At 46.9% G+C, this 21,139-nt stretch overlaps 7 protein-coding genes across 7 annotated transcripts; 2 read left to right on the forward strand and 5 right to left on the reverse strand.

The window, feature by feature from the left end:
* Positions 1 to 205: 205 nt before the first annotated feature.
* Positions 206 to 3,528, reverse strand: EDB93DRAFT_1136648 (uncharacterized protein). Its single transcript, XM_041449167.1, has 9 exons — positions 3,165 to 3,528; positions 2,965 to 3,109; positions 2,779 to 2,912; positions 1,644 to 2,727; positions 1,303 to 1,596; positions 958 to 1,248; positions 594 to 908; positions 482 to 536; positions 206 to 460 (listed from the first exon to the last, which is right to left on the reverse strand). Exons 1-8 carry the CDS (start codon positions 3,202 to 3,204, stop codon positions 509 to 511), a joined length of 2,331 nt encoding a protein of 776 aa, XP_041309254.1. The 5' UTR covers positions 3,205 to 3,528; the 3' UTR covers positions 206 to 460; positions 482 to 508.
* Positions 3,529 to 4,731: 1,203 nt separating this feature from the next.
* On the forward strand, positions 4,732 to 7,144 carry EDB93DRAFT_1249021 (uncharacterized protein; the record flags this gene model as incomplete). Its single annotated transcript, XM_041452791.1, has 16 exons — positions 4,732 to 4,772; positions 4,831 to 4,891; positions 4,945 to 4,983; positions 5,033 to 5,047; positions 5,106 to 5,518; positions 5,571 to 5,655; positions 5,709 to 5,798; positions 5,848 to 5,901; positions 5,951 to 6,017; positions 6,064 to 6,084; positions 6,141 to 6,242; positions 6,292 to 6,341; positions 6,395 to 6,524; positions 6,581 to 6,630; positions 6,679 to 7,055; positions 7,114 to 7,144. The coding sequence occupies 16 exons, from the start codon at positions 4,732 to 4,734 to the stop codon at positions 7,142 to 7,144; spliced, it is 1,626 nt and encodes a 541-aa protein (XP_041309255.1).
* A 209-nt stretch (positions 7,145 to 7,353) lies between these two features.
* On the reverse strand, positions 7,354 to 8,458 carry EDB93DRAFT_1136668 (uncharacterized protein; the record flags this gene model as incomplete). Its single annotated transcript, XM_041449168.1, has 5 exons — positions 8,313 to 8,458; positions 8,073 to 8,261; positions 7,899 to 8,024; positions 7,675 to 7,845; positions 7,354 to 7,623 (listed from the first exon to the last, which is right to left on the reverse strand). Coding segments are annotated over exons 1-5 (551 nt in total), but the record flags the coding sequence as incomplete, so codon positions are not given.
* A 1,280-nt stretch (positions 8,459 to 9,738) lies between these two features.
* Positions 9,739 to 11,008, reverse strand: EDB93DRAFT_1136680 (uncharacterized protein). The gene is made up of 5 exons (XM_041449169.1): positions 10,598 to 11,008; positions 10,417 to 10,543; positions 10,297 to 10,363; positions 10,071 to 10,241; positions 9,739 to 10,017 (listed from the first exon to the last, which is right to left on the reverse strand). Exons 1-5 carry the CDS (start codon positions 10,828 to 10,830, stop codon positions 9,953 to 9,955), a joined length of 663 nt encoding a protein of 220 aa, XP_041309257.1. The 5' UTR covers positions 10,831 to 11,008; the 3' UTR covers positions 9,739 to 9,952.
* A 115-nt stretch (positions 11,009 to 11,123) lies between these two features.
* EDB93DRAFT_1136683 (kinase-like domain-containing protein) lies at positions 11,124 to 12,859 on the forward strand. Its single transcript, XM_041449170.1, has 6 exons — positions 11,124 to 11,443; positions 11,496 to 11,780; positions 11,831 to 11,868; positions 11,920 to 12,241; positions 12,297 to 12,595; positions 12,649 to 12,859. Exons 1-5 carry the CDS (start codon positions 11,141 to 11,143, stop codon positions 12,555 to 12,557), a joined length of 1,209 nt encoding a protein of 402 aa, XP_041309258.1. The 5' UTR covers positions 11,124 to 11,140; the 3' UTR covers positions 12,558 to 12,595; positions 12,649 to 12,859.
* Positions 12,860 to 17,967: 5,108 nt separating this feature from the next.
* EDB93DRAFT_1061984 (uncharacterized protein) lies at positions 17,968 to 18,447 on the reverse strand (the record flags this gene model as incomplete). The annotated part of the gene is made up of 1 exon (XM_041444843.1): positions 17,968 to 18,447. A coding segment is annotated over one exon (480 nt), but the record flags the coding sequence as incomplete, so codon positions are not given.
* Positions 18,448 to 20,315: 1,868 nt separating this feature from the next.
* EDB93DRAFT_1249026 (uncharacterized protein) lies at positions 20,316 to 21,073 on the reverse strand (the record flags this gene model as incomplete). The annotated part of the gene is made up of 2 exons (XM_041452792.1): positions 20,316 to 20,475; positions 20,526 to 21,073. 2 exons carry the CDS (start codon positions 21,071 to 21,073, stop codon positions 20,316 to 20,318), a joined length of 708 nt encoding a protein of 235 aa, XP_041309260.1.
* Positions 21,074 to 21,139: the final 66 nt, after the last annotated feature.

Raw genomic sequence — 21,139 nt, forward strand, 5'->3', positions numbered from 1 at the left:
TAGCCATGGCTTTTCACAGCTGGCAAAGCATTTATCCAGATTGGTGAGCTGTATCTATACATAATCAAAGCCACATCAAACGGAGCGAGACTACGCATGTGGTGAGCCTTGATAGCCCCAATGAATCTTGAGTTTGCAGTTTTCGTTGTTTTTTAAGACCATGGACGACTTTGGTATGAGTTTCGGAGAAAACACCATCCCTGAATCCGTAACGATGGACATAACATACCCTTCCTCTGGGAGAGACCAGATCACTGGTTCAGGTATAATGTGCTCCGAATTCGTCGAAGACTACGCGCGTCGCGGGAGCGGATCGGGTGACTCATCGTTGGTTTCGTCAGCCTCATCGATACACCCGATCCGATGGTCGTCAGCACTGCAAGTCTGTCTGGTACCGATGAGAGAATGCAGATCGAAGGAAAGTTCAGTATACGTGCATCGTAAAAAGTACAACATTTTGGTATCTAAATAAACAAAAAAAAAGAATAATCGAAGCAAGGCATACGACTCATTCTACACCGAATCCTTCCGTTTCCCTGTGAAGAAACAAACAAAATCAGCATACGTCTCCATCGGACACAAAACGAACGCACTCGATGGCATACGTCAATTTTTTTTCGAGGCTCTCGTAATCTTGGTAAGGAGGTAACTCGATCCTATTGAAACACGTATGACTTCTCGGGAGTTGCGATGGATCACCAGACTTGTCAATGGTGAATCTCCGGGGCCCATCCGAGCCTTGTAAATCCTTGAAGCCATTGACAGGCACTCTGGAAGTACCCGTTGCAAACTGGAGTAAGCGCGATTTGCGTTCTGGGGGCCAGCTACGAATGCATTGCCAGAACCATTCGATGACTTTGTCCGTCTTTTCGTATCCGCGATAATCAGTGTATTGAATCCAGTCATCGCTGTAACGTATTCTTAGTGTGATAGAGGTGAACATGATGAAATACGCACGTGTCAATCTCGGACATCCCTCCTATGAGAAGCTCCAGTTCTCGTTCGTCAAAAAGTTCGATCAAGTCTCGAGGTATGATCTCCTGGAAGCCTTGCATGAAAGCTTGGGATTGTTCCCGGACCCTTGTCTTAGTACGGTATTCCACAACCGCTTCAACGTACTCCTTCTTGTTATCTTCCGTAACGGGTACATTAGCTCCTCCTGGTTTCAGCTCGACTTCCACAATCTCGCCAAAGCGGTCTTCCGTAGAAGTGAACGTTTCGTCTAAGACATCGGTGATGTCATTTTCTCTAAGTCAAATACTTGAGCGACTCGAGTTAGTAGCGATAAGAGGAGAAACGTACAGCATCCAGACTAGACTACGGTGAAGGTCGGCATCGACGCCTTCGAGATCAGCCAATGTTGACTTTTTCCCTAGGATGATCTTGTAGAAACTCGGCACGAAGTAGGCATCGAGGAACCGCCTGTGGAATATAGCAAGCCCAAGACATCGCCCGATAAATTTGAAGTACGTGAGATGCTCAGGATTGACACCCGACATCCAGTTCATCTGAAGGGTGTAATTGTCGTGTGCAGAATATTGGAACAAGCCATAGGATGGGTCGAAGATTTCATGAGATACCAGGAAGAACCACTCCCTATCACAGTATCAGAGCAAGGTCGCCTCGACCAGTGAAATTCATACCTTGAGACACCTCCGTAGTCCAAGCCATCTTCTCCTTCAAATTTGATCACGAGCCTCTTTTTCAGCTCATTTCCACTCATCCGCATGACAGCGGCGAAGCTGTCATCCAAGACTCGGCTTCTCCGCAGCTTCAATTCGCATTTGCCCTCCTTCAGGTTCATCGCGGGTTGACTGCGGAAGTAGATCACCTTCCTTCTGTAATCACGTTTGTACTGAGGGGCATTAGAATCCAGATTTGAGGGTAATCTTGGATCATCCCAGGTCGTAGTGCGGGTATTGTGATCAACAAAATATACTCTGCCAGTGGAGGTAAGGCGCATTTCCCAACCAGATGGAAGGGGACCAATATTCGCATTCGCGCTCGTGGACGCAGAGATAGCGGAAGGAGCGATCTGTACCGTACGTGGGTCTATCCATGTCGTCAGGCGTGTATGATGGTCAACAAAGTAGGGACGTCCTTCTGGTGTCCGACGCTCTTCCCATCCTGCCGGTAGAGGGACATCTACATAGCCACCGCTGCTGCGGGTGGGATTCTGAACATGCGGCTGCGTCACGGAGATTGACGGAGCACGGATAGAAGGTGATGTGGAAGGTGTGGTTGTGGGTCGTACCCATGTGGTCATCCTTCTATTGTGGTCAACGTAATAAACTCGACCGCTTCGTTCGTCAAGACGACGCTCCCATCCTCGAGGGAGGGGCAATTCGTCTTCGTCATCCCCACTGGTACTGGTGGTAGATTGTCCCGTGAGAGAAACCTCACGTGCAATACCTATAGGAGGCCTGGATATCGTTGTTGCGCTATCTGACGAGGTTCGGGACTCCGAGTTGGAAGTTGAACCTCGGCGGTTTAGAAGGGGACCGAGAGATGGGGCGCGGGGAAGAGCGGGTACCCTTGTTGAGGACTCGGGGTGAAGCATAGGTGTGCTCTGACGGGGGCGCAGAGACCGGTTTGATGATATACTGGGTAATAGATTGCTTTGCCCGGCATCTGATGGGGTGTTCGGCGGAAGCGAGAACGAAAATAACATCTTTCCGTAGACAGATGATCCAGTAGACGATTGGCGAAGGTCGTGAGTTATAAGCCCTGCAGAAAGTCGTATCAGCATGGGGTGTTGGAGGTAGAGATTGTGAGTACTGTAACTGTTGGCCGTGTGCTCTATCGCCTCTTGACCAGTAAGCTCAACAAGTCCTAGGAAACCTTGATCTCGCTTTCTGAATCTCTTCTGGTCGAATATCTGGATTATAATAGTGGAAGATGGCCGAACGGTGCTAGGAAACACGCTTAATACCAATAGCAGCGAGATAACTTATAGAAACCCACATATCAAAGTGCTGGTTCCAAGTTGGGCTCAGACTCTTTTTCACAGGACTGGTGGTGTATGTCTGATCAGTGTCGACGGAGACGACGGCGAATGGGTCTGGAAGACTGAAAACCTCTCGCTTCACAAGGGAGTTGGCGGCAAGGACTGGGGGTGCGCAGATGAGCAGTCGTAGGGGTGCAACTGATCATGCATTACTCACCTGTGATTCGGACGGTGTGTGTTTGTTGCTCGTTCGACATCTAGAGCAGCCGCCAGGAGTGCTCGTCAGTAGTTGTGGATGGAAGTGGAGGAAATGCCAGGATGGTGAGCGAATAGAGGGAGCGGAGTATTCTTGAGCGCTATGCAGCCTATGCTGTGGAGATGGCAATAACCATGAATAGGACGACGGGTTCGAAATTAGCTTGATATAGCAGTCCGGTCAATACTGACCAATGTTTGAAGAAGATATGACAGATATTATTTTATGGACGAGGATGGTGAGCGACTGGAGCAACTGCGGCACAGTCACACAGAAAGCAAAATATAGCAAAGCAGCACGAAACCCTTGTAAGGGCATAACGTGCTGTAACATGCGCGTAAACTTTTTGTTTTCATTACGTCCGACCTTACGGATTCCATCACACGAACACGTCCCACCTTGAGCTAACGCACAGCGAGCATCCCCGGGACGTTAAATTTCACAGTACCTCATAAATCAACGAACGCATAGCTTAACGCTCCCAAATCCAAGCCGCTTTGCGAGTGTGCGGGCAGATAAGACGAATTGCACCGACATGCAGAAGATCCCTTGAAATGGTATATTGGGCGCATTAATCAGTCATTCCCTCCCAATTATATTCACGTAACACGCTGCTGCTAGCCAAAAAAAGATGTTACTTACGTGCAGTTTGGAGCTATTCACAAAGACAACGGATGTAAACACCACCAGGTTCTTTGATAATTGCGATCCTTGCAAAACAGTTTTAGTCGGGACAAAATGTAGTAGGGATTGAAGTTTCGCCATTCTGCGACTTCTGGCAACTACTTCATCTCCTGAACATTGTCGCGTGATGGCCTTGAAGACTCATTGAACACGCATGATGGGCCGGCTGGACACAGCAGGTCTGTACTCGCAGTAACAGACGAAACATTCAATGTTCGGCCAAGTCGTCGTTAATACAGCCAATAAGATCATTTGCAACGTGATCACGATCGCTGGTGGTCAACCCGGATAGCCAAGTAGTGTGACGCTTACCATGGGCCCCCGGGCCAGTGCCAGTGATGATAACTTCACCCTTGATGATGGCCGGTAAGACGTAGACTTTGTGTCGAGTATCTCGAACCCTTTAATTCTATTCAGTTTGACAGTACCAACAGGCTGAAACAACAACACCTAGCCTACTCATCCACAGCAACACCGGAAGGCAGACAGCAATAATGAGATTGCGAATTATCTCTTCGTTGGGAAGGAAGGTTTGTCACAGACATTAACAGGCGGGAGTAGAGATGCCGCTCGAATGCAGCCGCCGAAGAAGGCCAGATCCTGAGCGATATTTAAACCCCGCTGAGCCGTCAAGCCAGGCCAATTAATCTCTGCTTGCCAAGTGCAATACCAGAGACCCTTGAAGGTACGAGATGCTTATGTCACAGTTAAGGGTTTCGCGCGATAGCGAGGCGTGATGGCAGGGAATATGACCTCGTTCGTCGCTATCAGTGCCACGCAACCGGTGCTAGGTAAGAGAGTATTTAAGGAAGATTCAAAACCCTTGGGAATAATCATTTTTAACATGAGTGAGATACAGCGAAGAGTCGCCATCATTGGCGCCGGGTAAGTTTCGCTTTTCATTTGGTTCTACAATAACTAAACATTGAGCCAAATCACGCAGTATCGCCGGGTTAACCCAAGCTATTGCTCTCAAAACCAAGCTTGGATTTTGCAATTTCACAGTGGGTGCATGCATACGTGCAATGAGTGGTATTCTCGCTGAGTACTTCAATAGATATATGAGAAAGGGCCTGAAGTCGGTGGAGTGTGGAGGGTACGTCGCTGTCATGCACTAAACTTTCTCCTAACATCTTTTGGCACAGGCTAATACATATCCTGTACATATTGTCAACAGCTGAAACTGCAACACATCACTCACCTCGAAACTTGTTTTAGGGATGCTCGTCGGATGTCGAAATTCATTTCTACAGCTTATCGTCAGACCTTTACCCATACTGGAACCAGTCGCATGGCCTTCAATCAGACATTCAAGCCTATTGGATCAAGCTCTCGAAGAAATATGATTTATATCCTCACATCGCATTCAACACAAAAGTGTTATCTGCCGAATGGGATGATGCCAAACAACAGTATACTATCGTCGCAGAAGATATCTTTTCAGGCAAGAGAAGCTCAAGCGTGGCCCACATCGTGATATCTGCCGTTGGTATCTTGGATACCCCAAATATTCCACACGAGGTCCCTGGAGTTCGGAAGTTCCAGGGGGTTTCGTTTCACTCCGCACAATGGCCAGGCTCAATAGATCTGCAGAATAAACGTATTGCAGTGATTGGAAATGCTTCCTCCGGGTGAGTCACACGGCGACTTTTGCGCAGGTAATCGGTGGTAACATGCAACAAGGGTACAGTTTGTGCCATCTATATCTGAAGACCCGTCTATTGAAGTAGTTAACTTCATCCGCACACCGACCTGGCTTAACACTCGAGTAAGATTTTGTACCATGTTCGATGATTTCAACAACTAAACAACACATCTAAGCCACGTATTTCGTATTCAGACACTGCGAAATGGACATTTGCTAACATCCCCCTGGTGATGCGACTACACCGAGCTTGGATCATGTTGGGGGTCAGACCTTCTGCATGTTAGAATCTTAGCTTGCTGATATTTGTTACAGTACCTTGCTCCTCGCTTACCCATGGGTGATAAAACTCTCCAGAAACAACGTGACGTGAGCAGGGTTCCAAAGACCAGGTATTTGATATAACGGATCTACTTAGGCAATGACGAAATACATCCTCGACAACACACCGAGTAGATACCATGGACATATGATACCCGATTATCGTACGTGTCTAATCAAGAAAAAAAATAATGCTCACATGTCCCACAGCTCCAGGTTGCAAGCGGACTGGTTTGTCGGCAGTGGTTGAACTTAGAACATTTGATTTCTCATTCCATTACATGCAGTCGCGGACAGTGGTTTCCTGAAAAGTCTCCATCGCTCTAACGTAACACTGAATTTCGACGGAATCGCCGAGATCGTCGAGGATGGCATCATCACAAAAACTGGTATGTGAGAGCCGTCAATGATATCATCACTTTCATCACATCGGTTTAGGTGAAAGGTTACCATTCGATGTCATTGTATACGCGACCGGATTCACTGGCGTGAGTTGCTATATGTGATCAAATATTCCATTGGGTGTCAACTGCAGAAACAGGAGCGGTACCCGATGCACGTTCGAGGCTTGAATGGAGTCACCGTTCAAGGCTACTATGATGCGCATGGTGGCCCTACCGCATACATCGGGACTACAATTCCTGACATACCGAACTTTTACTTGTTAGCTGGTGAGTTCATAAGGGACATGTTATCCTCAATTTGTTGCCTGACGCATTGATTACAGGACCAAATACTGGAGCGCGAGCAACGTCGACGTTCATTACAGAAGCCCAAGTAAGTACACCTTGATTTTTGTATCTTTCTGCTCAAGTTTGTCGTAAGGTCGCATACATTCTTCAACTCATAGAGCCAGTCCTGACCGGTTCTGCTTCATCTTTCATCGTCAAAGCCACACCCACAGATACATACAATGCCAAGCTACAAGAACATCTCTCTCGTTCGGTGTACGCGCACTGCAGTTCCTGGGTGCGTACGAACGGTTCAGGCAAGCTATTCTATCCGTTTCCTTGGCATGGGACAGTTTTGTGGTGGTTACTTCGTAGACCGAACTGGGATCACTATACGGCAGTCAGCGCTGAGAAGTGGGTGTGGGCAAGACGAAGAAGGGCCGTCAAGAATATTCTCAAATGCGCTGCAGTTTTGACGCTATTGGGGTCATATATCAGCGGGTCTGCTCAGCGGATTTTGTATGATATGTGGTGAGTTCATTGTTGTTCTCGATGGGTATCAATCGAACGATCTCTATCTTTAAGCCAGCGACTACTGTGACTTGCAGCTACTTGAGTGAATTTTCGCTTTGTCTTTGAGGTGCCGTAGTCTACGAGATACATCATACTCATGCAAAGTATAAACTAGAGGGCTTATCTCCTGTTTCTTCACGACGAAAATTGGCAATATGACGGGAACTGTCAGACTTTTCTTCCGCATGTTTATCCATCATTACGAACCATCATTTCCAGCTTGATCGGCAGAAGTCAAATCTAACAAAGCAGTCGGGTTGGCCCCGTCTACTCTAGAGCAACCGAGTGCCGAGCAACAGTTGTTAGTATAAATTACATTTTCTCATCCGATTCAGCTGCCAATGAGTTTGAAGGATCTAAATAACTTGTGTCGCATTCTTAGAACTGGCGCCAGGTTCAAGACAGACCCATAGTAAATATCTCGTGCAAAATTGCCAACATGCGGTCACTAACACATTTCCACCTACTTCAAGCTATGATACTGGTGACTACTATTAGGAACGACCGTATCAATTATTATTATACACTAGTAGTCTAATCAATACAGAATTTATATCACGTCAACAAGTGTACTCACTGGCACCGGAAGCACGCTTAGATCGGATATTGATAGTCGGGCTATCCACTTCAGTTCCAGGGCCAAAGTACGTGACTCGCTCACGCCTTCTTGCGTGAACCATTTGAGGGCGATGAGCCACTGTGGAGGGCGGTCGCTGTGGTCGGAACATGTTCTGTGGAGTGGTGAATGCTAGATGACTGATCAGCACACGACAGCGACGGGTTCAGAAATGTGTCGCTCACTTGCTCCAGTAGCTTCATCCGAGTCAAAATTTATGGTGGGTGACCCAACATTCGAGTTGCAATCAAAGTCCACGCAGTCTATGTCACGCAGTCGAGCACGTAGATTATCCTGAGCCGGGGGTGGTACTGCATGATGTCAGTATCGAACTGGAGGTAAGAGCATCGTGCACGTACCTATGGCAGCATTAACGGTGGATTGCTCGGTCACAGAAGTATTGGTGGAGGCCGCAGGACCATCTGTATCGGTTGATGTCGAACTACCACTCGTCGTAATGGAGTCAGACTGAAGCGACGTGTGACCTTCAGATGATGAGTTTTCACTAGATGACTCGGGGCCGGGTTCAACGCCGATGTTGGTATTAGCTGGTGTTCAGAACTTAGTCTTCAGCGACAGCAACAATGGATAGCACCTACCCGGAGATTCTGAAGCTGGTGAGGCGAAAAAGTATTTCCAGAAGCAAAGCATGATGCAGCCGATATGGTCTTAGTCTGGTGATCTGGTGAATTATTGAGAGTATGTTGATGGGGATTACTCACCTCCGACTAGTCCCATATTTATACTCTGCAGGATTAGTACTGGAAAGAAACCACCGATAGTATTTGGCCTCAAGTTTCATTCGTGGTATTGAAGAACAACAACACCGATAGCGGCCACCTTAACAACTTACGAGAAACGATCGTGATGGCAGTTGTAAGGCGGTGGCAAGATATCAGCACCCACAAAGTTACAAGCACGTTGAACTCTAACGTATCGTGATTCGCTGCCAGCACCACTAAGCCAAAAACGGTCGCCTCAGTTGCAGGACACCAAACCTGTCAAGCTCCTCCATTGAATTATTTTTTGGGATCCCATCATTTTCAACATGCTGCAGTACAAATGTGTCGTAGCTTGCGGAGCCGTCACGGTGTTGTAAGTGTTGTTGTGAGTGAGAACATAGCCTGAGGACGTTGAACTTAGAGTCAGGTACAATTACATCTTATTGTTGTATACATAAAAGAACTTAACTACTGACGGCATCGCATATGCCATGCCATGACATGATCGATTATCACGATTTTGGCCACATCGAAACCTTGAACAAATACAACCGTTGTTGCATTCCCATGCGTGATAGATGTCGATGAGCTCGGGCTGCTTCCCCATATCGTTGTATATTATCATGCGCGTGTTTTTCAATATTCAGCCTCGAATTTAGTCCGAAGTCGAAGTCAAACCTGGACTGTTGACGTACCTTTCTCCTTTTCATCGCAGGTTGCCGTTGTACGTCCCTGAAGGCCTGACTTACGTGGCATAAGTTCTGAGCACTTGCACATAAAAACGGCGAAACAAATAGCACAAGTGATATTTACCTCCAACGCGGAGGTAAACTGACATTTGAAAGACAGCTGTACACGCTACAACTCCGAGTCGCACGGAGTTCAAGTCGTATGTTGTAGCACGACATGAGTCGCCCCCTGGCACTCAATCAACGTGGAAAACGTCATCTATTTACATTATAATTATATGTACTACATAGACCAGACTTCGCCAGGAATCAATCATTTTTTGCGCAATATTAAATTCTGATTATCGCGGAGCACGAAAATGCAACCGTAAGTCATGCACAACACTGTATAGACGGAACACGCGTGATGCATCTTGAAAGCATGAATGAACGCACCCTTTTGGAGAACTTTCAGTGAGCGCAATTATTTTCACGTGCTGCACTACCTCCCTCACAACATTTGTGTTGATGTGGTGGTTTACATGACTGACATTGAAGAAATAGCATTGAAAAGTGGTCAGAACGATTGCACATGCGACGCCATAGTGCATAGACAGAAATCGAACATAACAGTGTCAGCGGCGAGCAGCTGAAGTAAAGTAATTGATTAAATCACAACAACACAAGGTAAATGGGGAGGGTACGAACACGACCCTTGGTTATGCAACCTACTATGGTTCAAAGTTGGTGTGTTCATGACAGATCTCGAGGCAATATATTTATTATTGAAAATAAAATAGTCGCACCAGATCCCGGCGGGTATTCTTCGGAAGGGCGAGAACTACTTGGTCAGGCAACATTGCCGGTTGCCGAAGCTGCAGTAGAATTGGGTTCAGTTCCCGCACTAGCTCCAACTTATTATCATGCACGTAAGTATGGAGACAACAGGCAGACACAATATTCTTACAGCCTTCTACTTGAAAATGATCGGTAAATGGGTTTTCCTGGGAAGGCGGGTCCTCTTGGGATATAATGAAATCTGCAGCTTCGGTGAAAAATGAAGCTGTGGGCTCATCCAACGGCTCATCCAATGGAACAGCGATTCCGCTAATCTGAGCATCGGGTGACAGGTCATCATCTGGGTAAACTTTAAGCTTGGGTGATCAGCAAAACGAGCGATGATTTGCACAAACATTCTACACGCTCAACATTTGTCGAGGCAACAGAAAGTAATTGCCTTCGTATCCTCTCCGATGTGGTCTGCAGAAGTATATCAGAGGTCGTGTTAAACACCCAGAACAGGTTAGTATTACCCTAGTGTTCGTGTACAACTTTTTTCCTGCTTCCACAAGCAACCGAGTCGAACGATATGCTGAGAATAATTTCACCGGGTTGATTGATTTCTTTTGTTGTTCTAGTCTATCCCGTTCAAGAACCAGTCTGAAATGTAACAGATAAAAAGCTCAACATTATCAAGTGTGCGAAGAGACAAACTTGTCATACGCGAGCTTAGTCGCAGCAAGTAGGTCTTGGAACTGTGTCTTATCAGCGGCCATCTCACGTATCCTGAATACCTCGTCCAATGTGGCTTCCAGGACTAGATCAGCTTGTGCGAGACCGCTTTGATCCTTCAGCTTCATGAGAGGGAAGATGGATCTATCATATTGAGCAGGCGAGCCAAGGTTTACAGGAATGAGGAGGGTTCGACGATCTGGCTCAGAAGGCATGATTAAGTTCGGGTGATGCTAATAAACATCAATCCATGGTGATAGTCGAGTACATTTAAGTACTTGTGGGTCAAGGCACTGATATTTAATGCTGAAAATAAATCAGATTGTACATAGCATCGGCGAGTCGGAGTGAACAGTTTCTGGGGGTCGATTGTAATTTTGGAATGGCCCGAATCATGTACGCATACTACGAAGTACGTACTTGGTACATACATACTAGTACAGGATAGTTGTGTACGATTGTTTATGCTTCCAAATCTCGGAAGTAATACTAGAACCTTACTTCCTGGCTTGTACCTCAACCTGCATGCGTGACGCTGTGATTTTGAAGGACAAGAGTCCGAAAGCCAAGACGAAGGCAGAAAAGAAGGCCGCAGAACTTGAGAGACGCAAGGTTCTCAGAGCTCAAAGAGAACTTGAAGCTTTTGGAGCGGAACGCGAACAGAGACCAGGTGCTTTGTCCGTATATGAAGTTTGGTGGTGTCAACAGTATCAATTCCTAAAGGCTCATGGGTACTTACTTCGTCCTCGATACGCCCCGGAATGGGTCCCATCATGGGAGGGTTCACAGCGTCACCCTTTTACTTGTGAAGATGGTCACATATCCCAAGTAAGGCGAACGAGAGTTTGATTGCATCCCCAAGCAACTTACAATGCCACAGTTTCCTCAGATAATGGATGCGACTCGCATATCTGATGGATTGTTCATCTCGCTCAAAGTCGTAGACAGATCGGTACACCCTCACGAGGTAGAAATCGGTCAATATTTCATGATGGAGCCCCTTGCCTCCGATCCCAAGAACCACTGTGTTCCATTTCTCGATGTACTATCAGTGCCCAACGAAGACGGAAAAAATATACTCGTGATGCCTCTGTTGGTCGATTTTACGATGCCTCGATTTGACACCGTTGGCGAGGTGGTGGAATGCCTTAGACAGTTATTTGAAGTGAGTAAAATTGTTCCTGAATGCGATACCGTCCGTGTAATATATCGCAGGGATTGTTGTTTATGCACACTAATCACGTAGCGCACCGGTAGGTAACGCGATGCTATTGTCTTATGTGCTCAACTCATTACATTACAAGCGACTGCATGTCCAGAAATATCATGATGGACGCAAAAGATCTCTACCCTCAACCGTATCACCCTGCTCAGCCTCATATGAAACGTGACTTCAGTGGCTATGTAAACCATCTCACTCGCACTCAGCGGCCGCCAAAATACTACTTAATCGATTTCGGCTTATCACGGCGGTACGATGCCACAGAGGAGAACCCACGGGAGTACCCAATATTTGGGGGCGACAAATCAGTGCCAGAATTTCAGAAGAATATCGATGTTCCGATCAATCCTTTTCCCACTGACATCTATTATCTCGGAAACGTCATTAGAGAACAGTTTTTGTATGTGAGTCCCTACAAATCTCATTACCTCGGGTTTGTTGCTTATGACCCTAACTAAGGCCAGATCAGGGTTAGATTTCTTGAAACCTCTTGTTGATGACATGGTGCAGGATGATCCCAGTGGGAGACCTACCATGGAAGTGTTAGTCAAACGGTTTGACTCGATCCGTCAAAAACTCAGCGCATGGAAACTGCGTTCCCGTGTCATTTCTATGGAGGACAGCCTTCTGGAAAACATGTATTATCGAACCACACACTGGCGGCGGCGCATAGGCTTTATCGTCAGGCGTGTTCCAGCTATACCTCGCCCTTCCGATTGAAGCATAACTCGTGCGATGTGCGCAGTATTAGATGCCATGTGAGTCTCGAGGTGCAATGTAAAGCGCTCTGGGCTGAGTATATGGGACGAAGTCTTGGCCAAGATCTACCGCCATTAAAATGATCAGTTGTTCCTGTACGATTATCATATGCACGTGTAATACATAGCTGTCGCTGTTACGCGTCATTCCCGACATTTTAGCACAACTATTATACTTAGTATGTAAGGTTGCGAAGGTCCACGAGCGAGTCCGGTACCTTCAGGGATAATACATCCCCGTGACGTTGTAATGCATTTGAGCGGCTCACTATCATCCCTGTGTTGCACCCTCTTCTCATTGTTTCATGCCGAACATTCACGTGCGGAGAGCCGGGAGAGGTCATTGTGACTCCTGGAGTCTAGAATGTGACAGGGATTGCTTTCAATTCAAGCAAGAATTGTACTTTTATTGTCAGAAACGAACTTGTAGTATGAAAGCTAGGGCATAGAGTCCACGAGCGCTTAAATTGAGATCCACACACCAGGTTTATACTAAGGGTTTCAGAAGCGGCGACTTTGTTTTTCGATGTCATACCCTAGACTGGTAACCATTCTGCCTACTACAAGATGGTGGGAATTTTGCTGTGAAGTGGTAATCTCTTTTTAGTTTTTCCCACACCTCGTTGTCGGCGTTGCCGACTATTTACCTTGCTCCGGCTTCGCCCGAGTTTTCTCGCCCCCAATTTTATTATTTTTCAACTACTTGTCGCCGATGTTGATCTTGCTCTGGTAACTCTTATTTTAACATTCATGGCATCAAACTGAATATGAAAGCACATCGATTGTCAGAAGTATTTAAGAGTTCAAATACGCTGACTCCATGGCAGTTTAGATAGTAAATCGGGGCGGGGACGCCAGGGAGTCACCGATCATCGAACTCTGAATTTTATTTTTTGTCACACGGACTACATGCTTATGTTAGCACATATTTACCAACATGTGAACATGACCTTGCGGAGCAAGGTATTGCCATAGTTCTACAATGAAATTATCAATATTTGAATTAAGATAGTGGTCTTGTGAATTCGACGAACATCACGTGCATGTGACGAAGTGTGACGTTGTGTGGATAAGTGTCGCAAAGGTATGCCGAACAGTGCCGAACTCATGCCGAAGCATGCTAAGTAGAAGTCGAAGAACATGGTATTGGTACAACGAATACTAAAGGTAGATTAAGAGCAGCAAGAAGCTTGAGTATTAAATGAGTTATAATATTAGTAGATGTTGGAACTAGACAGAGTTAGATCCTCAGTCATGTGCGTAACAGACTGAGATTCATATGTACCTAGACAGAGTTAGATCTATAGTAGATAGATCATTAGTGTCTAGCTAAGAGAAACATGAAATAACAGAGACATACCCTCAGTCGTGTGCATAACAGACTGAGGGAGAAAGGAAAACAAACATGAACTATATATACAATGTCTGTTGGTATTCTGTAGCGTTGCAGCGTCACGTGCATGAATAGTGCATCAATACTCCTCCTCGATGCGACCCATACTCCTCCCAGTGAACGTGTCCATAGCTATTGAGGAACTTGCACAATTGTTGAACCACATAGGAGATGTCAGGGTGGGTGCCAATTGCGAGGTACATGAGGGATCTGACGAGCGAGCGGTAAGGGGTACATGTCATCAGCTTGCATTCGTGGTCGTTACGGGGTGAGTGATCTCGTCTGGATAGGTGCAATCCAGGGTCCATGGGGATAAGTATGGGGTTGGCATCCGTTAGCCCAAATTGTGTGATGATGCGGTCAATCAGTGCGGTTTGCGAAAGGGCAATGGTACGTGCGTTACAATCATGGTCAATGGTGGTACCCAAGCAGAAGTGAGCATCTCCAAGCTCAGAGACCTGCCACTTAGTTCGAAGTTGTGCTTTGAAATTACTCATCGCAGCTTTTGAGCTTCCAACAGTGAAGAAGTCGTCGACATGAACCGCAACGAGGAGGGTGCCGATGTCAGTTTGTTGGAAATAAATACAATGTTCGCTTTTGAGGCGCGTAAAGCCCCAGGAAAGCATGGCATCGTTGAGGGTTCTGTTCCAGACAAGGCCACCCTGCTTCATACCGTACAAGCCCTTCTGTAGTTCCCATACGTAGTCCTCGAAGCTGGGCTCAATGAATCCTTCAGGCTGTTCCATATAGCAACGTTCATCAGAATCCAGGAGTCCATAGAGGAAAGCTGTCTTGATGTTGAGCTGTTCAATCTCCCAGTCGAGAGCAGCGCCAATGTGAGCCAAAATGCGGAAAGACTCTAAGCATGCAGTTGGTGCAGAGGTTTTCATGTAATCTTGTCCCCAAACAGCAGAGTATCCGCGACATACATACCAGGCTGTGAACCGAGCTGGTGCTCCGTGCTGGTCATGCTTTAGTTTGAACACAGGGCGTCTTTTCATCACTCAGTGACCTGTAGGAACAGAAGAACGAGGCACGAGTTTGTAAACACCGAGCTCATGGAGCAAATCAAATTCTTCGCGCATGGCTCTGGTCCAATCTTCTGCGTGCTCAGAGTTCATAGCCTCAGCGTATGTAGCAGGGTCGGCAAGGTGTTCGGCATCAAAGTTGTCAGGTATGGCAGCAAAAGCCTCGGTTAGGTGGGCAATTTCAGCCTCAAGGTCTGTGAGCGTGGGGTCAAGGAGATCAGCAGACATGACATGTTCATTCACAGCCGAGGTGTGCTCAAGGGTTTGTAGGTGTTCATTAGCTGACAAAGACGCTAAAATAGCACGCTGAGCGGCAGGCACATAAGTGGTACCTGCAGCGGCACATAAGTGGTACCTGCAGCGGCACATTGGCGTTCTGATGGAACTGGTGCTCGTGCTGAGCGTTGAACAGGAGGTGGTGTTACACCAGTGCCAGGCGTGGCAGCTGAACTGCAGGAGGGTAGTTCAGGTGCAGTAACTGGGCTGGAGTCTGGAGGTGCATCAGGACAGCAAGAGGCGGGTGGGTTGTCAATAACGTGACCAGGGTGTAAGGGAGTAGAGTCACTGTTGTGGGATTCAATGAAAGATACATGATAAGATATAAAGACCTTATGTGACTCGTGATGATAGCAGCGGTATGCCTTGGAGTCGAGAGAGTATCCAATGAGAACACATTCAATGGAACGATTTAAAATTTTAGGGTTATGCCAGTTCTGGGCGAGAACGAAAGCATGACAACCAATTTCACGCAAGTGTGATAAGTCGTGCTTTCGGGCATGCCAGGCTTCATACGGTGTGCAGCCTAGTTGCGAACCAATGTCACGAGTACCTTTAACAAACCATTATTCTTTCCTAAATCTTCCTAAGCGCCAATACACAACACCTAAGTCAAACCCTAACCCTACCCTGAAAGCGTCTATCATTCCCGAAATACCTTTAGTGCCCATGACACGTGTCTTTGATGTGATTGATGAAGAAGACGAGTTCTTTGATTGTGAATAGATTAGATTAGATACGATAAGATAAGATATGGTCACGTGATACTTCTTTAATATTCTACGACGTTCTATGGTACAATTCCCTTTCCTATTTTATGATTGGCTAGTAGTTACAACTCAGTTTCAATCTCCGTCTCAATAGTTGTATATAGGTAGCATGTCTTGGTTGATAGTTCTTTAGTTCAAACCTCTTGTATCTACAACTGTAGCAATCCAAGATGTACTTGCTCCTCTCTCTCTTTGTCCGATAACCTTAGTACGAGTCCTAGTCTCTGCCCAGCGTTAATTCGTTATTGGGTTGTGACAACCAACGGGGGTGCGATTAGAGAGATAATTAGCAGTTAGGACGGATTCGTCCCATCAATTTGGAGGGACATTACAAGATGAACACATAGCACGTGCTTTACCCATAAGAGTGCGGTGAAGGTGTTCAATGTGTCCGTTTTGAGCAGACGTGTAGGGGGCAGTGAACTGATGCTGGGTGCCTCGCGACAGGAGCCATGTTCACATAGACGCGGTCTTGAGTTCACCATTGTCAGACCGATAGATACCCACCTTAGAGCCAGTTTCAACTTCTCACGCGCGTTCCCAAGCGTGTAGAGCGGGGAAAGCATCTGACTTTGAAGCTAGGGGATTTGCCCAAGAGTAGGATGAGAAATCATCAATGATGTCCATAATGTATCTATTCCCAGCCGCAGAAACAGTATCCGGATGCTCCATCAGGTCAATGTGCATGATTCCCAGCTTACGCGTCGCCCTTTCCCCCTCCCTGACCTTCGGGACATGAGTCCTCGTCTGTTTGCCAAGGATACAATTGTCACAAACGGGGGGAAGAGAGGAAAGGTCAATAGGCATACCAGTAGCATTACCCGAGCACGCCAGCTCATAGATGGTGCGGTAGTTCGTGTGACCAAGATGACGATGCCAGGACTCAAGGGTAGGTTGGCAGTGTGCGAGGTACACATGATCAGCAGACAGCTGACCGCCAGAAAGAGCATAAAGGCGACGAGAAGTGAGTGTCCCAGTCAGCATCCGGGTCCCACTGCGTGCTTGGACCCAGCAAGATGACTCATTGAAGGATGCCACGCATCGGTGTGCGGAGCAAAGGGCAGACACGGACAAGAGACACACAGTGGTGCTGGGGATGAACAAGACACTGTCCAAGGTGAGATGGATACCTTTCACGACAATCAGACAGATAGTTCCAATGGCAACAGCCTGAACTGACGAGCCTCCAACACCACTAACAGAGCGAGGAGGGATAGGACGGAGAGAATAAAAGTCTGATTCGGTGTTGCTGATGTGAACGGATGCTCTGCTGTCAAGGAAGAAGGGGAGAATGGAAGGGTCTACTAAGGTGCACGCACATTGATTGGGGGCCTTGTATGTCAGTCCAGCAAAGTCCACAGGCTGAGTATGTGAGCGCCAATCAACACTGGTGTTTAGAGACCCAAGGGCAGCGAAAAGTGCATTATACTTGTCACAGTCAGAGTCGGGGAGCTCATGGATGAAGGCAGAAGAGACGTCATCGTACACCAAACCAGCAAATTCCTTAGTAGGAGTTGGAGACTCGGATGGGGAAGGTGCAGCGCCGGCGATGTAAACAGCCTCGAGACTCTCACTGTCAAGAAAATAAGCACGTCCATCCTGATCGTAGCGAAGCTTGCCAGGCTTGCTAGTAGAGGCAGGCTTGGCGGTGGGCTTCCCTTTCGCTATGTTGGACGACGTGCTTGCCCGTGCTGCGGCTCGCTTCGCAGTGACTTCATCCTTCTTTCCTTCCATTGCTCCACCCTTACCAAAACAATCCTTGGCAGCGTGCCACCACTTCCCACAGGTGGTGCAGCAGGTGGTGTGAGAAGACTGTCCACACTCTGTACAAGTGCGGGTGGTAGTGTGCCCAGATTTGCCCTTGGTAGTCACCATTGCTATGTCAGAAGACTTCTCGCTGTCGATAAGCTGTTGTTCGACATCAAGATGGGCACGAATGTTAGAGGGCCCATAGGGTGCTGATGACGTGCTGGTGGCGAGGGAGTCGGCAATGTGGTTGCGAACATGCAGTAGTTCCTCGCTCATGGCATTAAGCATGAGTATCGTCAGGAAGTCCTCCTCCTTTGGTAAGCCGATCACATATATGTGTCGAACAAGGTCGCTCAGGTGCATACTAGTAGTGGAAAGGCGCTCTGCACGTTTATACTTAATGGCAAGTCCCTGTTGAATCAGGATGATTTGTGTGATCGGCCCAACCTTCTCATGACGTGACTTCAGTGTGCTCCAAGCGAGATGGGCATTGGTGTATGTGCGCAGGAAGTCCTGTTCTTCGGTACTGGAGCGGGTGCATAAAGCTGCGATTATACAAAGATTATTGAGGTCCCAAATGCTAGCACCAGCGGGGTCAACAGAACTGTCTGGTCTTGGGATGATCCCAAGAATATACCCACCGCCATGCTTGAGTAAGAGGTAGTTCTGTAGCTTGTCTGACCATGTGCTCCAGTTGTTCTTGCTGCGGTCGAGAACTTCTATCTTCTCAAGGTCGGTCTGACTCAAAGTAATGGCAGTAATCGACACCGTCGACGTAGTAACTGACATGGTACTCATGGACTTAATAGGAGGTATTTTGATTGTTATAGGTTTGCTTGCAATGTTTGTCGGCGCTAGGGTAGAACCCAATGCAGCTGGTTGTATTGGTTGTTTGGTAAGGTCGAATGTGCTGACGTGAGATTTTGATTGTGTATGATGTGACATACCACTGAGTGGTGGTACATGTTACAAGAACATCTTGACGCTTGGGCCCCTACCATTTTTCTCCTTATCCTCCTCGTCTCCGCCCTTGCATCACACCCTTACCCCGATCTTGCTCTTGTTATCCTTGTCATCCTCGCATTCCCTTTCGCTCTCTACCTGTCACTCCAGCAGAGGCAGTACATCTGGCCCGACCCTTTCTCTCTGACGAAGCATACCGATGCTCCATTCCACCCTCTGACTGATCCTGTGGACAGTCCCCTTTGCCCTTACCACTCGGACGGTAACCTATGATACAATACACGCCGCATCCCCTTTACCCTGTTCCCTTTCTTGATCTATGACTCGGTGCGCAGTCGCACATGTATACTTATATTTAGCTCTGCAGTTGCACGATCGTGCCCCTGCACATTTCACTTTTTAGTTTGCTCTTTGACTCATTTCCTATATGCACATTCCGGTTCGCCTATGACTCACCTCGAACGTGCCTTCCTTTTATAGTCTTACCCTTTTCCCACTCCCTCTTCTGGTAGTATGAGTTATCATCCACTAATATGCCTCCTCTCCTCTATATAAACTCGCTACCCTGTAACTAGATCCTTAACTTGAATCTACTTGGTTCTTGACCTCCTACTCCTAACAAGAGTGATTCCTTCAGCCTAGCCAGCTGTCTATATTCTATTTTCTTATCTGCTCATCACGGATAAGTCCTTAGTCTCGATCTTTACTCATCGACTTTGTCAACGAGCAAAGCCCCTGTTAACTAGTCGGACTTCTGTCCTTCTAATTAACGACGATCTTACAATTAACCTTCGTGTGTCGTAAGCCTTGGCAGATACGCTTATCGTCGAGCCCCGCTTGACATAAGCAACCCAATTTGGACATAGGCATTAAATCTTACTTGCCGAAGCCTCGCCAAGTAAGACCCCTAACCTTGAGCTAGCTCAAGGACGTCCTCAACCGTTGACGACACACGGTCTGTTTGAGCATCGCCAACAGATACTATCCAAGTCGTAACAGTATGAGGGAAAGAGGTAAAGGGGAATAAACGCTATATGCCTCGAATATATATATATATGCGTCGGGGACGTGCATTTATCAAAGCTACACTTCTCACCTAAAAAGGAAACGAGAATGACATTGAAAGACGTTGGCCGTTGATGATGATGATGTGATGACATTGCATGCCGTATCGGGCGTGTGCATTACGCTGGTGTACTGAACCTTAACGATGTCTAGGGGGTCTCCATGCTCTCGTTTACGAGGGCGCAGGGCTCATAACCTGTTGGAACTAGACAGAGTTAGATCCTCAGTCGTGTGTGTAACAGACTGAGATTCATATGTACCTAGACAGAGTTAGATCTATAGTAGATAGATCATTAGTGTCTAGCTAAGAGAAACATGAAATAACAGAGACGTACCCTCAGTCATGTGCGTAACAGACTGAGGGAGAAAGGAAAATGAACATGAACTATATATACAATGTCTGTTGGTATTCTGTAGCGTTGCGGCATCACGTGCACGAATAGTGCGTCAATAGTAGAAGATGTGTATCACATGAATTAATGTGTTGTTGGGAGTGTATTCAGACAATCAAGTTCCTCCATAATGGATTGCGGGAGAACACGATGACCACGGTATTTTTTGATTGCCCATGCAGCTTGCGTACCATTTAAGCCTTTCTGATATGCATCGATAAATCTTGCAGATCTCATAGCGAAACTTAAGATTGGTCAGCTAATTTTAAATGAAACAACCAAGGCAGCGCTCACCATTGCATTGACTCCATTGGGACAGCATCAAGTGATTCAATGATATTCTGTTCGAGAACTTCTTCTGATGAAGATCGGTCCTTCATTCGACACAACCATTTCGCGAAGCCCCAACACTGTTCTATAAAATTAAGTTCACAATGAAATTTCAGCAAGAAGATGACATCAAAATTTCGCGTGCGACACAAGGTTTCAAGACACGACTCCACATTAACAAAGTCTGGTTGAACATACATCAGACGATGACAGCAACAAGCTTTCTCGCCATTAGTCAGAGTCGGACACTTGAAATCCTTGCATTTAGCATGGAGCTTGGAGGCATTAGCATAGCCACGTTCGACTAAAATCTGGGCCATGCCCTTGAAAAATCCGGCCTTTGGATGACCGTCAGGAAAATACAGTGACTGGGGATTGCCATTTGGGAGCCTCGCTTCAGCCATAGGAATTTTTTCTTTCAACAGCTTTCCATCAGGCCCAAGAATAGTGTTGCCATTGGTGTCCTTGAGTGTTCTGGGTACCCCCCAAGTTGCAGAAGGGCCTTTTGGCATCTTTCGAGCAGAAAGGGCATCCTCAGCTCATTTGAGGTGCATGGTTGCGTTATCAAAACTAGAACA

The sequence above is a fragment of the Suillus bovinus genome, assembly GCF_016758785.1.
Source record: "Suillus bovinus strain UH-Sbo-P2 chromosome Unknown EDB93scaffold_17, whole genome shotgun sequence".
Lineage (NCBI taxonomy): Eukaryota > Fungi > Basidiomycota > Agaricomycetes > Boletales > Suillaceae > Suillus > Suillus bovinus.

Excerpts from the sequence above, each read along its gene's own strand:
- EDB93DRAFT_1136680 (XM_041449169.1), bottom strand. The coding sequence starts at position 10,830 with ATGCCTTCTGAGCCAGATCGTCGAACCCTCCTCATTCCTGTAAACCTT. Across the intron at positions 10,544-10,597 it reads ACTAAGCTCGCGTATGACAA|ACTGGTTCTTGAACGGGATA; the intron begins GTTTGTCTCTTC and ends GTTACATTTCAG. Across the intron at positions 10,018-10,070 it reads TCATTTTCAAGTAGAAGGCT|TTGGAGCTAGTGCGGGAACT; the intron begins GTAAGAATATTG and ends CATGATAATAAG.
- EDB93DRAFT_1136683 (XM_041449170.1), top strand. The coding sequence starts at position 11,141 with ATGCGTGACGCTGTGATTTTGAAGGACAAGAGTCCGAAAGCCAAGACG. Across the intron at positions 11,781-11,830 it reads GCCTTAGACAGTTATTTGAA|GGATTGTTGTTTATGCACAC; the intron begins GTGAGTAAAATT and ends AATATATCGCAG. Across the intron at positions 12,242-12,296 it reads TTAGAGAACAGTTTTTGTAT|GCCAGATCAGGGTTAGATTT; the intron begins GTGAGTCCCTAC and ends ACCCTAACTAAG.
- EDB93DRAFT_1136648 (XM_041449167.1), bottom strand. The coding sequence starts at position 3,204 with ATGTCGAACGAGCAACAAACACACACCGTCCGAATCACAG. Across the intron at positions 2,728-2,778 it reads GCACACGGCCAACAGTTACA|GGCTTATAACTCACGACCTT; the intron begins GTACTCACAATC and ends GACTTTCTGCAG. Across the intron at positions 1,597-1,643 it reads GACTACGGAGGTGTCTCAAG|GGAGTGGTTCTTCCTGGTAT; the intron begins GTATGAATTTCA and ends ATACTGTGATAG.